The following is a 15817-nucleotide window of genomic DNA, read 5'->3' on the forward strand; positions in this document are numbered from 1 at the left end:
TTTAGGTATATTGTTATATTGGGGTCCTTTAATTAAGGTGCGCTAACCGATTTAGCGTGCGCTAAAGATTAATGCGCACAAAATGCTAAGGCATCCTTTATATTCTACGGGTGCCTTAGCATTTAGCACACACTAAATCAGTTAGCGCACCTTAATAAAAGGACCCCATAATTTGTCATTGTGCTTAATAGGAACTCTTATGTATTGGGACCTAATTCAGAGCTCTGATCTAGAAGTAAATGGGTGCATTGCTATTTCTTACGAGTATATAAGGATGTAGTACTGTATAAAGCAGTGTTCTTCAACCACCCGTCCGCGGACCAGTGCTGGTCCACAGAAATTTCCTGCCGGTCCACAGAGCTGGCACATGCATCGGGCCCAAAACAGTGTTCTTCAACCGCCGGTCCGCGGTGCGATCGATGCGGTGTTATCTTTGGGCTGGCTCCCTCTTCCTCACTGACGCAGTGCACAAAGCCACAGGCAGTGGCTCCTATGTGCGTCCTGCGTCTGAACTGGAAGCCTTCTCTCTGACATCACAACATCAGAGGGAAGGCTTCCAGATGAGATGCAGGACACATGAGGAGCCGCTACCTGCAGATTTGTGCACTGTGGCAGTGAGGAAGAGAGAACTGGCCCGTAAGATAACACCGGGGGCAGCATAAAACAATCAGGCGGAAGCAGGCCAGAAGGTAAGGCATTGCATGGAGGGAGGGAGACAACAGAGGTAGGGGGAATGATTTTATTTTTGAATTTACCCCCTGTTTTACTAAGGTGCGCTAATCGATTAGTGTGCTAAACGCTAATGCGTCCATAGACTAACATGCACGCGTTAGCATTTAGCACATGCTAAATCGATTAGTGCACGCTAATTGGTTAACGTACCTTAGTAAGAGAGGGTCTTAGTGATTGAATTGTGTCAATTTTGAGAATTTACATCTGCTGTCTGTATTTTGCACTGTTCAGGAAGAAATGCATTTGTTTCTTTTTCTCTGGGGTTGCACTGCATGTAGAGTCTTGCATCTTAGGGTTTGTTTGTATATATTAGTACTTTTAGTTTTTGGTCCCGTATTTGCACAGGGGTTATCTGTGTTCTTGTAGGAATGAATGTTGACAAGCATACAGAGTGCTTAGTGTAGTTTAATTTTGTGGTTAACCATTATGTGTTGTTAATAAGATTATATTGTGTGAATATATGAATAATGAATGGAAAAAATAGTGTTACAATTAGTACTATTATGGGGGCGGGGTCTGGGGCACAGATTGGGCGGAGATGGGTGGGGTCTGGCCCACGACTTAGCCCAGTGTTCTTCAACCGCTGGTCCACGGACCATTGCTTGTCCACAAAATAATTATTTTATTTCCGCCGGTCTATAGGTGTTAAAAGGTTGAAGAACACTGGTGTAAATGATATATTCTGTCCAACTTCTATCCAAGTAGTCCTCCGCTCCTTGCATCTTTACCCAAGTTACTGGTACCTCTACCATACCTGAATCTCACTCATCTTCAATGACACTAGAAGATATTTCTTGTATAACCTCATGAATATCATTCAATCTTTTATCCTCTTTCTTTCTGACTTCTTCTAGCTCACCCATGGATCCATGCCAGTTGTGTTACTAAAGGACTCTGAACTAGGCTTTCTAATTCCATGCCTTGCTAAATCAATCATAGTCTACAAATCTGGTTGGTTCATATCCAGCGGAGGGCAGGCATTATTTCAGCCATTACTCAAGGAGCCAGGACTTGATCCAGAAGATCCAGAATCTTCCTTTTATAGTTATGGTCACGAAAAAGCTTGTCTTGCTCCAACTTTAAACATTCTTAGTCAGAACAAACTCTCTTTACCCATGACAATACCATAGGGCAGAAACTTGTCTGCCATCCTTTCTGAATAAAACCTGGGATCATCTGGATACAGGACAATATGTGTTGCTGCTTTCTCTTGACTTTTCAATGCATTTTATTTATTTATTTATTTGTTTGTTCATTTTTATAGCCCGTCCTCCCCAGAAGCTCAGAACGGGTTACAATAAAATAAAAATTAGGTACTTGGAAATTCCCTAAATGTCCCGAAGGCTCACAATCTAGCTGAAGTACCTGAGAAAACAATTATTAAATAGTAAAGATAAAATAATTAAAAATTATAAAAATTAAATCCATTAAACATATTCAGATAGGAAAGATAGCGATAGAGACAAGAGATGTACATCCCAACAAGTATTCAGTGAGTAAATTAAGTTAAAGTTAAAATAAAAAATTAGAATTAAAAATAAAGTAAATTCCAGTCAGGCAATAGAATCCGATGTTAGAAGTCTGAATGCAGGCTAGACATTTGGATCAGAGTCAAGGCATAAACAAGGAAAAGACAAAATTAGGCCAAATTAGACAAAATTATGTTCTTATGTTCCTTAATTTATATTACTGCAGTGACTATCACAGGACAGTCACAGGTCTTGTCATTGCAATGACTGGCACGGGCCAAGGACCATTTGACCTTGTTAATCATCACAGTTTATCATTTATTAAGAACTTTATATACCATCCAACCATAATTGATCTAGGTGGTTTAAAATTATAAATACACTAAAATAATTAAACAAAATAAACTCATTTGGTTGTAGGAAAGACCTAACTATTCACACCCCCAATCAGATCACAACATGCAAGCAAATATATAACACAAAGTTAAAATACAAGCAACCATTTTCCACCTTACTTCACATGCCTTCTTCCTGGGTTTCTAAACAGTATACTATTCTAGATACTGAACAATACTGCTATCTGGACTAAACTCTTTTTTGGATAGGTAGTACTGTCCTGGATTGGTTTACATCAGTTGTCTTTGGTTGTTCTTTTTGGGTAACCACCAATAATTCTCTTTCTGCTCTGCATTCTCTGACTTTGGGATACCATGAGGATCTGTTATTGCACCTCTTCTATTTGACATATTCCTGAGTTTGCTTGCAACCCTTACTCAATTTCTTGGTCTGAGTCCATATTTTTTACAGATAACACACAAATACTCAATTACACTGATAGTAAATTGCCTGAACTAACTCCACTTAATGACTAAGGAACTCATAATCAAACCTTAAACACATCTAAAAGCCCGCCAAGTCAGCATTTATATGACCAAAAAGACAGGTCGTACAAGTTTTGATAATCAAACCAAATTTCTGGGCGTATTGAGGGACTTTTTAGGCCTTTGAATGCAGCTTTGCGCCCAGAGCTGAAAGGGTCATATCTGGAGGAGTGGTTAGGGACGTATTTGGGCAGAATGTGGGCCAACCTACACTTTCCCTCTGTTTTACTATGGTGCGCTAGACGTTTTAGCGTGTATTTAGCACATGCAAAATCTACACACGTGCTAAATGCTAATGCGTCCATAGACTAACATGCACGCGTTAGTGTGTGATTAGCGTGCTAATATTTAGCGTGCGCTAAAACACATAGTGCACCTTAGTAAAAGGAGCCTTTAGTCGTTCTGTAGGGATAATCAAATATTTTACAAGACTTCCTGGACGAAACATATGTTGTGAGTTAAATGATGTGAAAACAGATATAATTTATTTTAAAAATGTTCCCTGCCTGGCTGGGGTTATTTTGCCATGGGTTTCTGCCCATAACTTGACTTGTGGTGTATTTACATAGTAATGAGATACACCAAAGTTCAAGTTCAATTTAATTAATATACCACAAATATAAAACCAAGGTTAAAATCTAAGAGGTTTACAATGAATATAAATTGGGGAGGGGAAAAACAATACATAAAACAAACTTCGTTACACTTAAAAGAACCCCCCCCCCCCCAAATAAGTTTAGATTACAATAAAATTTGCAAAGGGAACATAGGGAAATCAAAGTTGGAATAAAAATATGATGCCCTAGGCCTTTAGTAATGGATCTATATACATCCATGAAGAGGTTTGACGCTGAGAGCATCCACATATAGACTGTTTGCCAACGGAGCACATTCAGTACATTTCTCCAAGAATGAAAATGTTAAGTTCACAATATATTCAAAAGTATAGGCCCAATTGTTCCACTTTAGATAAACCAAGTAAAGTTTGTACAGGTAAATGTCAAATTTGTTATTGTGACTTATCTGCATAGTCACTTAGATCGCTTTCAAGAGAACCTTGGTGCCTTAAGCGACGAGCAAGGTGAAAGATTTCACCAAGACAATGAAAGCCAGATACCAAGAAAGAAGGGATGCACACATGATGGCAAACTATTGTTGGAATCTTATGCTTGATTGTCCTGGCAGATCTCACTCTCGGAAGTCTTACCAAAGGAGCTTCTTGTGTGTCGAATGACTGGAATGTTTGTATCATAACGTGTGCTTTTGATATGAAATAAGTCGATTTTCATGTTGTACACTTTTTCTTTTAATTTTTTTTTTTTTTTAAATTTTTATTTATAAATTTTCCATTCTTACAACATCTGAATCATAGTAAATATTATTAATTATTACATATCTAGTATATTATCATTAATAATTCATAGTATTTAAAATATAATATGATAAAGATTATACATTAACATAAAAATATAAATCCCTCCCCCTTTTTATATAACATGTTTCCAATAATTAATCAAATCCCACCCCAATCATATATAATTTTTATCATTGTGCTAAGAAAACTAATCATTAGAATAATTAGTCAATGGTTGCCAAATTTTCTTGAAATTAAGAAGATTCCCTTGTTGTAACGCTAATTTTTTTTCCATTTTATAAATATGACAGACAGAATTCCACCAGAACGTAAAATTTAATTTGGTATAATCTTTCCAATTTTGAGTAATTTGTTGCTTGGCGACTCCTGTTAGTATTAGTAATAGCTTATTATTATTTGCTGATATCGGACTCTTAGTTCTCATTGCAGTGCCAAATAATATGGTATCATATGAGAGTCCTACATAATTCTCTAGTAACTTATTAATTTGGGGCCAAATTGAATTCCAAAATGCGTTTACACAGGGACAGAAAAAGATTAAATGATCTAACGTCCCTATTTCCAATTTACAATGCCAGCATCTATTGGATCTAGTACTATCTATTTTTTGCAGGCGCGTTGGGGTCCAGAACACTCTATGTAATAAGAACAACCATGTTTGATTCATAGATGCTGACTTTGTAGATCTTAATCTCCAGGACCAAAATCGTGGCCATTGAGACTCAGAAATTGTCTGACCAATCTCAATACTCCAAATATCCCTAAGACCTGTTTTCTTTTTTTTATTTAAAAATCCGTATATCAATTTATACCATTTTGCGGCTTGGTGACCCAAAAAATCCGCCTGGAAACATAGAACCTGTAGACTATATTGATTATTTAGATTTTTCCATTCAGGGAACCCTACCTGAATGGCCTGCTTCAATTGCATCCATTTAAAATATTGTGTTTTATTTAATCCAAATTTATTTTGCAATTGTGAAAAACTAAGCAGTGAACCTTCTGATATGACATCATTCAATGTTCGTATTCCTGCATTTATCCATTGTTTCCAGACGATTTTAAATCCGCCAATTCTGATCCTGGAGTTTACCCATATTGATTGATTTAGAGATTTAGCAATAGGTTCTGGTGACAGATTACTGATGTATCTCAATGTTTTCCAAGTGTCAAATAAAATTCTGTGGTCTTTGTATCTTTTAGGCATTGTTATAGTTATTAACTGTTCTGGATATAAAGGGAACAGGAGCCGCCATTCTAAATACAGCCAATCTGGTACATTTTCTAAAAGATCTGGGAGGATCCAATACATACCCTGTCTTAAAATATAGGCTTGATGATACCTATAAAAATTTGGAAAATTTACCCCCCCTTCCATAATTGGTCTTTGTAATGATACTAAAGCGATTCTTGGTCTTTTCCCACACCAAACAAATTTTGTAAGAACATTGTTAAGTTTTTTATAAAATGACCCCTGAAAAAATATTGGAATCATACTCATTTGGTAACAAACCACAGGCAATATCATCATTTTAATTGTTTGAATTCTTCCCCACCAAGAAAGATGTAATGGATTCCATTGCTCACACATTTCTGTTATTTTTTTCAATAAAAGTTTTTCATTCTCTTTGACTGTGTCTTCAATTGTATTTTTGATCATAATTCCTAAGTATTTTATTCCATCCTCTTTCCAAATAAATGAATATGGATCAAATAATCCTTTGGTACAATGAACATTGATTGGGAGAATTTCAGATTTGTTCCAATTAATTTTATATCCAGAAAAAGTACCATATTTTTCTATTAAATTAAGTATACATGGAATAGTAGTTTCCGGTTCTCTTAAATATAATAATATATCATCTGCATATGCAGATAATTTAAATTCAAAACTGGTAAATGATATTCCCTTTATCTCCCTAGTTTTATTTATTGCAATTAATAAAGGTTCTAGGACAATATCAAAAAGTAAAGGAGACAGAGGGCATCCTTGTCTAACTCCCCTATGCAAGTTAAATCTATTTGATAAATTATTGTTAATATATAATCTTGCTCCAGGAGAGCTATACAATGTCTGAATCATTTTAATAAAACCGGATCCTATACCAAACCATTGTAAAGCTTGGTATATAAAATTCCATTCCACTCTATCAAAGGCTTTTTCTGCATCTAAAGATATTAAAAAAGCTGGATCATTTATTTTTTTTGCTAAATTTAATGAGTGGAATGCTAATCTAGTATTATTTGATGAATGTCTTTTAGCAATAAATCCTGTTTGATGTACATCAATAATGAAAGGAAGAGCTTTTGCCAATCTTAATGCTAATACTTTAGCCATTAATTTGTTATCCACATTCAATAATGAAATAGGCCTGTAATTTGAAACCAGAGTAGGATCTTTGTTTGGTTTTGGTAAGACTATAATTATCGATTCTGCCATAGTACCAGAAATATTTTCATTCTTTATTTGATATTGATACAAATTTAAGAGATGTGGTAATATGATATTTTGGAAAAATTTATAAAATTCAACAGTATACCCATCTCCACCTGGAGCGGATCCAACTCTAAGAGACTTCAATGCTGTTTCTAACTCTTTTAAAGATATAGGTTCTTCTAAACTTCCTTTTATATGATCTGGAATATTTGGTCCAATATATGAATTTAAAAAAGTTAATCCGTCTTGTTCTTTATTTTTATAAGAATTGGAAGTGTATAATTCTTTGTAAAAATCAAGAAATTGTGTTATAATATCTTTTGTGTTGGTATGTGTGTTACCTTGTGTATCTTTAATTGCAATAATCTTAGATTTTCTTTTCTTTACTTTAAGAAAATTTGCTAATAATTTCCCAGCTTTATTTGAATTTCCATAATATTGTACTTGTTTATTGAAAATGTCTTTCCTCACAATTTGAGAAGAAATTTCATTATATTTAACTTTTAATTTTAATATTTCTTGTAATGTATTATTTTCCCATTTCTCAATTAATTTATTTTCTAATAATTTAATTTGCTTTCCCATCTCAAGAAATTGTTTTTTTTTTTATTAATAAATGTTGAGTATGAAATAATATTTCCTCTCATAGTTGCTTTAAAAGCATCCCATAAGATCTCAGCATTAATAGTATCTGATTCATTAAATTGAAAGAATTCTTGCATTTTTATTTTAAAATCTTCAAGAAATTTTGAATCCGCTAGTAAATCATTATTAAATCTCCATATTGAATCAAAGTTTTCAACATCATAATTTTGAAGATTAATCCACACACCAGCATGATCTGAAATTATAATGGGATCAATTATTGCTTTTAGTACACGCTGCGCTATATTATTAGAAACAAATATATAATCAATTCGTGAAAAAGATTTATGGACCTGAGAACAAAAAGAAAATTCCTGATCATTAAAATGAAGAATTCGCCATATATCTACTAAATCACAAGATAGTATCAAATTATCTAAGCCTAATGATTTCATAACTTTACTTGGTTTTTTATCCAAAATCGGATCCATTACAGCATTGAAATCCCCTGCTACTATTAAATTAGATGTAGCCAGTGGTAAAAGTAATTGTTGAATTTGTTTAAAAAACTCCATTTGATTTGTATTAGGAGCATATAAATTGAATAAATTCAGGGTTGTATTTCCCAGAACCATTTCGATATGTACCCATCTACCTAAGGGATCATAATTAATTAATTTAAAATCTGCATTACATTTTTTGTTTATTAGAACAGCCACTCCAGCTTTTTTCTTTAAAGCCGGTGCAAATAAACATTTAGAAATCCAACCTCCAGATAGTTTTTTTGATTCAATTTCCGAAAGATGGGTCTCTTGAATGAAGTAAATGTCCGCATTTTGATTTTTAAGGAACGATAATAATTTCTTCTTCTTAATAGGATGATTTAAACCATTGACATTCAGCGAATACATTTTTATATCCATCTAATTAATAATTATGTTTTAACCAATATTCTATGATAATTTACAAGATTAGTTCCTAGCACATTCAATAAAAATTTATCTCCTATCCCACCCATTATTTTCCCTCCCTCCCCACCCATTATCATATTCTGATTTGGAACACGCATTGGTCATGCAAAACCTAAATCTCCATCCCCAGGCAACTAATAATTCATTATATTATTTAAAAACATATTTCTAAATTCAATACATTCTTTATACTTCCACCCTTATATAATTAAAAATTATATCCATTTAATCTATAAAATTTTATAAATTTACTGAGAATTATATATATTTGATTCATAAAATTAAATTCAATATCATGCATACATGTAATATAATATTCTTAATAAATAAACATATTACAAATATATCTCTTATTCTCTATATATCTGTTATTCATCATGTAAATTAAATATATCCATTTTTATAAAAATATTAATATTAATAATAAATACATTTCAATCATTTTCATAGATAATCTTCATAATGAATTAATTTGAATGAATACTTGAATAAAATATACATTTTATATCAATAAATGAGTTTTATAATGAATTCCTATTTTATTAATTATCTACCAATCAATTACTTAATTCATTATTTTTCCATAATAAGTTAATATAACTGAATAATTGAATTAAATATAAATTTTATAATAGACACCTATTTTATTAATTAATCCATTCAATAATCAAATTATTATCTTGTATATATTTCATAAAATTACAATCTTCTTACATAGAATTAAAATATTGTTTTTATAATAAATTAATATATATTTTTTTTTTTGTCTTATTCTTAATATAACAATAACAAATTTTCCTTTCAATATTATTAATAATAAATTCATTGTAAATCATTTTCATTATTCATTAATCATAATAAGTTAATATACTTATATAATTAAATAAATTCTCTATTTTGATTAAAATATATATTTTATATAAATATTTTAGTTTTATAATTTATTTATTTATATTTTAATAATTAAAAAAAAATTTATTTTTTTTTCACTAGTATTAATGAATGTGGATGCTATTATTTTATTAATAATTAATTTGATAAAATAATATTATATTATTGCATCCACTATATCAGTAAATTATCTTTCCAGTTAGTAACATTTCTTATGTCTTATTTTTTTTTATTAATAATCTTCTTTATTTTTCCCTTTTTTCCATCTTCTTTCTTCTTTCTTCTTTCTTCAGCTGAATTATTCCTTTTATTCTGTTTTTTATGTAAACATAGGTTCTTCTTGTGTCAAAAATTCTTTCAGTTTTGCAGGGTCTTGAAAATATATGGATTTATTTCCACTGGATACTCTCATAGTGGATGGATAATATATTCCATATATGTAACCTTTTTCTTTCAACTGCTGTCTGTATGTGAGGAATTGTTTTCTTATATTTGCAGTATATTTGGCAAAATCAGGAACTAAAATCAGTTTTGATCCTTTATAATTCAAGTTTTTATTTGCTTTTGCCATTTTTAATATTTCCTGAGCATGTTGGTACCTTAATACCTTGAATATCAAAGGTCTTGGAGCAGCCTGGTTTACTGGCTTTCTTATGGGGATTCTGTGGGCTCTTTCTATTTCTAACGGCCATTTTGAATTGAGCTGAAGCAGTTTAGGTAAAAGATTTTCCAAGAATTGTACAGGATCTCCCCCTTCAATATTTTCAGCCAGCCCTAAAATTCTGATGTTCTTTCTTTTTCCTCGGTTTTCCATATCCACCATTTGATTTTTTAAAGCTGCTACTTCTTTTTTATCTTTATCATATTCTTGTGTGAAGGATTCAAATTTCTCCATTTTTTCTTCCATCACTGCCATTCTCTGTCTTTCGGTTTGGATCTCTTGTTTCATGTTGAGAAGTTCTTCTTTAACTTCAGAGATTTTATTGGCATTTTCAGTCAGCATCAGTTTTATTTTGAACAGTTCAGTCATAATATCGGACTTTTCAGTGAGTTCTTCAGTTTCCATCGGGAACGGCACACTCGATGGTGACAGGGGAGTTACTTTTGTTCTTTTTGCTGATATACCCGATGTTGAAGGTTTTTCAGATTTTCCCTGCTTCATACTTGCCATTTCCGACGTTGTTTTATGTATTTTTTATAGCGATTAGACAAAGTGAAAGTTTTATTTTTTTTCCGTTTGTTGCCTGGATACGGGAGCGCTGCGGTTAAGCTGCCATATCGTGCGCGCTCCAAGCCACGCCCCCTTTCTTTTAATTTTTAATATGTTTCCTTCATGCTTAAAATATATTAATTTTAACACTACATTAAAATATCCTGATTTTTTAATGGGCGAGCAGAGTAAAGAGTGGTATAAGGTACATGTTCTGTATCTCAAAAACTAGAGCTGATAGGAGAAAACTGATGCCATTTATGGAATCAGCAGGTCAAATATACTCAGAAGCAAGTCTAACATTTGAGGCACCGAAATGAGTGTTGGCCAGTGAATCAGATCAGGGCAATGCTAGAATTAGTTATAATTATTGAAATTGTTCCTTACTGTTTATGCTTACAGGCTGGCTTATGGATTAAAGGCCCACATTCTTAACCTAGCTGTTTATTCACTTGGTCTGATACCCTTGACACTTCTGATTTTGAATACAGTACCGCCTTCTTATGTAAATAGAACAGTCAATCATGAAAATGGATGCTTACAAATCAAGGTATATTTACAGTGTGTATACTCATATAACAAATGAATGTAATATACTTATCCCTAAATACTGTATATATCATCTTAAAATGTATACACAAATCTGTATGCATTGCCAATTTATGTCCACAACTTAATTGTTTAACAAGCCAATCAGCGCCGATAACTGATAATTAACACATAATAATTGATGCTAATTGGCACATTCTAAGGGTATTTTATAACATATAAATTCTAGTGTGTGAATTTCAAAAGGGGGCATACCCAGGGGAGGAGCATGGGTGGGTCATGAATGTTCCTAAAATTTAGGCACACTATTATAGAAAACGCCCAATCAGTTGGCAGCAGTTTTGCTTTAAATTTCCCAGGTACAAAAGGCAAAAAAATGGCAGGGTTGAGATGCCTACCTGTGCCTAAACAAAAAGCACTTGAATCGTGCCTACATAGGTGCTTTAGGCCGTTGAATGCCAAAGTAAGCATAGCTAATGCCAAAACTGTTATTAGGCGGCCTAAAGCACCTATGTAGAAGATATTCACGCAATGATAGGCACCAGAAATATGGGCCTTGAAAACCCTGGCCTACATTTCTGGTGCCTATCTTTGTTGGGGGATTTCAACAATAGTCCACAGCCTACCATCAGCTGATTACAGCAGAGGAAGGCTTCAGGGAGTCCTATCAGCTCAGCTAATCAGGGATTCCCCTGCCATGATCAGCTAAACTGGCAGGAGATCCCCAGATTCCTCTCTCTCTCCCTTTCCCATCAACCTATCGACCGTTCTCCCCGTACCCCTTCATGGAGAGCCCTCCCTCAAGCCTGACATCCCCCCCCTTGTACCTTTGCTGAAACATTGACAGAAGGGATGCCCAGTCCCTCTTGCCTGAATGACCCCCTCCAACACCCCTCATACCTTGACCAGAAAACCAGCAAGAGGGATGCCCACTCCCTCCTGCCAGCAGACCCACCTCTTCAAAATGGTGGGCCTTTCCCTTCCCGGTTCACACTGGGATGAGCCTAAGAATCTGATTGGCCCAGGCACCTAAGGCCACTCCATCAGCATATGAAAAACTAATATAATCAAAACCTTGGATTTGAGTAAACATTGCGGATAAGAAAATATTACACCAGATTGGAGCTGAGAGCTCTGCTTGACTTAAAAATAGAAAAGTAATTCTGCCATAAAACTTGAAAAGATCTATTATGTAAAAATGAACCAAACCACTGTTTCTCTGAGTCCAATGGCTTATAATTGTGCCAATAGAAACTGTTGATGAAACAGCAAATGTAGAGCTAAGATCAACACAAATCCAGAACCATTCTAATTTTGTTGGCCACTAACCCCCTCTTTTACTAAGGTGCACTAACCGATTAGTGCGCACTAATCGAATTAGCATGTGCTAAATGCTAATGCGTCCATAGACTAATATGCATGCGTTATCGTTTAGCGCATGCAAAATCAATTAGTGCGCGCTATTCAGTTAGCGCACCTTAGTAAAAGAGGGCCAAAGAGTAAACTGCATTTTAGTGCACCTTAAATCAAAACAAAAAAACCCCTAGTGCTTAGTCCTGGGAAATTTGCCTAATGTTAGGCGTGGCCATTTACATCAACTGAAATATGGTATAAATCCTCGCACATAAATAAGGTGCATATCCACCCATGATACTGCCATTACCACACCCTCCTTTTGGGTACCACGCCTAAATTTACATGTGTAAATTTTAATTAAATTCAGTTAGCGCCAATAATTGCTTTTTAATATTCCAGTTATTGGCGCTAATTGGCTCATTACTGAATTAAATTGCATGTGTCCAAATTTGCGTGCAGTTTTTAGCACTTTTGTAAAATTCAGGGGATAATATCATGTGTTAAGAGGCAAATTGTACATGTTGAGGCTGTAACGCACTTTCCCCCATTTTAGAAAGCCGCGCTAGCACCTGCTGCTGCGGTAGTCACTCCAACGCCCATAGGGAATTAAAAGACATCAGAGTGTTTGCTGCGTGGCTTTGTAAAAGAAGCCCTTTAATAACTAATCCTCCCCTCCCTTCCCAAGTGTCCTGGTGCTTCAACACTCCTTGTTTGTTTCTACATAATTGTATAATTATGTATAATTTCTTCCTGTTTGTATAATTGTGTTAGATAAGTGGCTTTAATAGTTTGTACTAAGGTTGCTATAAAAATTGTATGAAATATTGTTCATATCCATTTGTATAGACTGAATTTTGAATGTAAATTATAACTCCGTTTTGGTTGTCAGTCTTTTGCTAAACATGATTTGCACATTTCTGTGTTTTACATAATAAATTCCTTTTGTATTTGCACTAGGCTATCCGATGAAGCAGTTTTATGTGCAAAGTTAGTGGAAAAAGAATCTAGATAATTGTTTTACCTAATTGAAATGCAATATTTATTGGTTCATGTACTTTTCCTGACAGAATACCTATTTTTCAAGAGTGTGTGTGAGTCTGCTTTTTATCATGAGTGTATTTGGAATCCTCAAGGAGATAGTACAGATCATCCAGCAGGTATTATTTTCTAATACATTTCTTTATACTTTACCAGTTTTTTGTTTAATTTAGGCCCTCTTTTACTAAGGGCTCCTTTTACTAAGGTGCGCTAGCATTTTTAGCGCGTGCTAACCATACGCTAAACGAAAAAAAAATAATGCAAACTCTATGGAGGTGTTAGCGTTTGGCGCGCACGGCATTGTAGCGCGTGCAAAGCGTGCGCTAAAACTGATAGCGCACCTTAGTAAAAAGAGCCCTAAGGTGTGCAAACCGATTAGCACATGTTAAACGCTAACATGTGTATGTTAGTCTATGGACGCGTTAGCGTTTAGCGTGCACTAATTCGATTAGCACATGCTAATCAGTTAGCGCACCTTAGTGAAAGAGGGGGGTTAGTATCCTTCATGCAGGTTCAAAATATTGTTTTTTTGAGTATTTCATTTTTATATAAAAGATCTGATAATCTAAAAATTATTATACAGTATTAGTATGGATTAATTGTGGGCTTGTTTCACAGAGATATTTTTGAGGAGTGATTCTGAAGAGCAAATGATGAAAAATCCTAACAGTAACTGTTGTAGAATTGGATATTTTTTTATTAATTTTACTAGAAGACATGTTACTGTAATGGCTCTAATACCCTCCACGCTGACAACAAATTTCCTCAAAATCCTTATTCATATTGTACAGTAAACTGTGCCTAACTTTAGGCATGGTTTAGACATCTGTGGAGTGCAACTTGTGCTCCGTGTTACTTAGAAGTAAGATAGGCATCAGATACGCATCTCAAAAAAAAATTTTCACTTCTAGACGCCAGGTGGACGTCCCTTCAATGTATTTAGTTATATGTAAAAATGTGTTTTTTACCGATTCTGTTCCATTATTTCAGGATTGTAAGCTTTAACATAATATAAACACAGTATACCATCTTTAAAAAAGATATTTATAATATATTATTTTCAGTTGGACTTGAACTGGGAACATCAGTGAATCTTGAAAAAATGTAACATGCTAACCTTCATTCTAATCCGCTTTGATAGACAACGAGCCATACCAGAATGACAATTCTCGTTTTATTATACTGTTCCATGTAGGCAGTTAATTCTGCTAGGATAGATGCCAGGAGACAACACAAGGTGGATCTCACTGCCCTGTCATATTCTTTTTATTCATTATGTCAAGAATGTAAGTTTCAACATAATAAAAACAAAAAAGAGTAACACAGTATGCCATCTTTAAAATGATATTTATAATATTTCATTTCCAATGAGAGGTACTGACTGACTGGGAGTTAAACTGGAAACAGCAGTATAGAAGGGTGTAACTTTAACCACTGCTACATGGAAAGTTGTATAGCAATTGTAAACTGATCTACTTGAAGCAGTGTAAAAAAATAGCTTTTTGAGTGTTGTTTGGGCTTTAGATAGACGTGGTTTAGGCTTCAGAAAGACATTAGTAGGATAGATGCTATTTAGGCAGCCATGTAGGACATCTGTTGAGCTTTGTTTGAGTGTCAGATGGACATTTCTTTGAATGGGGTTTTGTCAGCTTTTGGATGTTTCCAAAGTGATCTAAATGCAGTTCAGGAATTTTATTCTGTGATTCAGCCACCATATTACTAGGACACATCCATACAAGCATATTGAATTTTAAACTGCCTAAAGAAGCAATGTTATTAGCTAATTACAGCACATGAAAATCACAGCTTTAGATTCCAAGTTCCAAATAACACCTCTTTTCTCATTAAATTTTGCTCCAATCAGCTCATTCTTCAAAGCAAAGAAAGCCTATAACTTCATTTGGCAAAGCTTAAAAACAGAATAAAACACAGAACAGACATGAATGTGGCTTCTAGTTCATTGCAAAGGGAAGTGTGCAGCTGCACAATGCTGACCTCATTGTGAGATCATCAAGGTGCACCTGCAAGGTACAGTGCTACAGGTAAAAGACGGGACTGGAGTTAAACTCACAACTTCTGCAAGATCAGCACAGAGCTTTTTACTCATTGAGCTATACCACCTTCCACTTCAGTTTCTCTGACTCCCCTGTCATATCATAGCTTAGTGATATCATGTGCTTAGCTATCATAGCACAGTTAGTTGAGACAAAAGACTGGTAGCTCAATGGCTTAAAGCACTGCTTTCATTGTCCCAAAAGCCAGAATCTCAAGTATGGTTGATTAAATGTGACATGAAGCCAAATCCTGCTGTTTTTATCAATTG

The 15817-nt window shown here is 34.2% G+C and overlaps 1 protein-coding gene across 1 annotated transcript in view; it reads left to right on the plus strand.

Moving 5' to 3' along the window:
- TRPA1 (transient receptor potential cation channel subfamily A member 1) overlaps positions 1 to 15817 on the plus strand; it is a 199799-nt gene that overhangs the window by 130140 nt on the left and 53842 nt on the right. Inside the window, exons 20-21 of the mRNA XM_033929784.1 lie at positions 10954 to 11101; positions 13524 to 13613. Of these exons, the coding sequence (XP_033785675.1) occupies positions 10954 to 11101; positions 13524 to 13613 (238 nt within the window). The remainder of the gene's footprint in view (positions 1 to 10953; positions 11102 to 13523; positions 13614 to 15817) is intronic.

This window comes from Geotrypetes seraphini, chromosome 2 (genome assembly GCF_902459505.1).
Source record: "Geotrypetes seraphini chromosome 2, aGeoSer1.1, whole genome shotgun sequence".
Classification (NCBI taxonomy): Eukaryota; Metazoa; Chordata; class Amphibia; order Gymnophiona; family Dermophiidae; genus Geotrypetes; species Geotrypetes seraphini.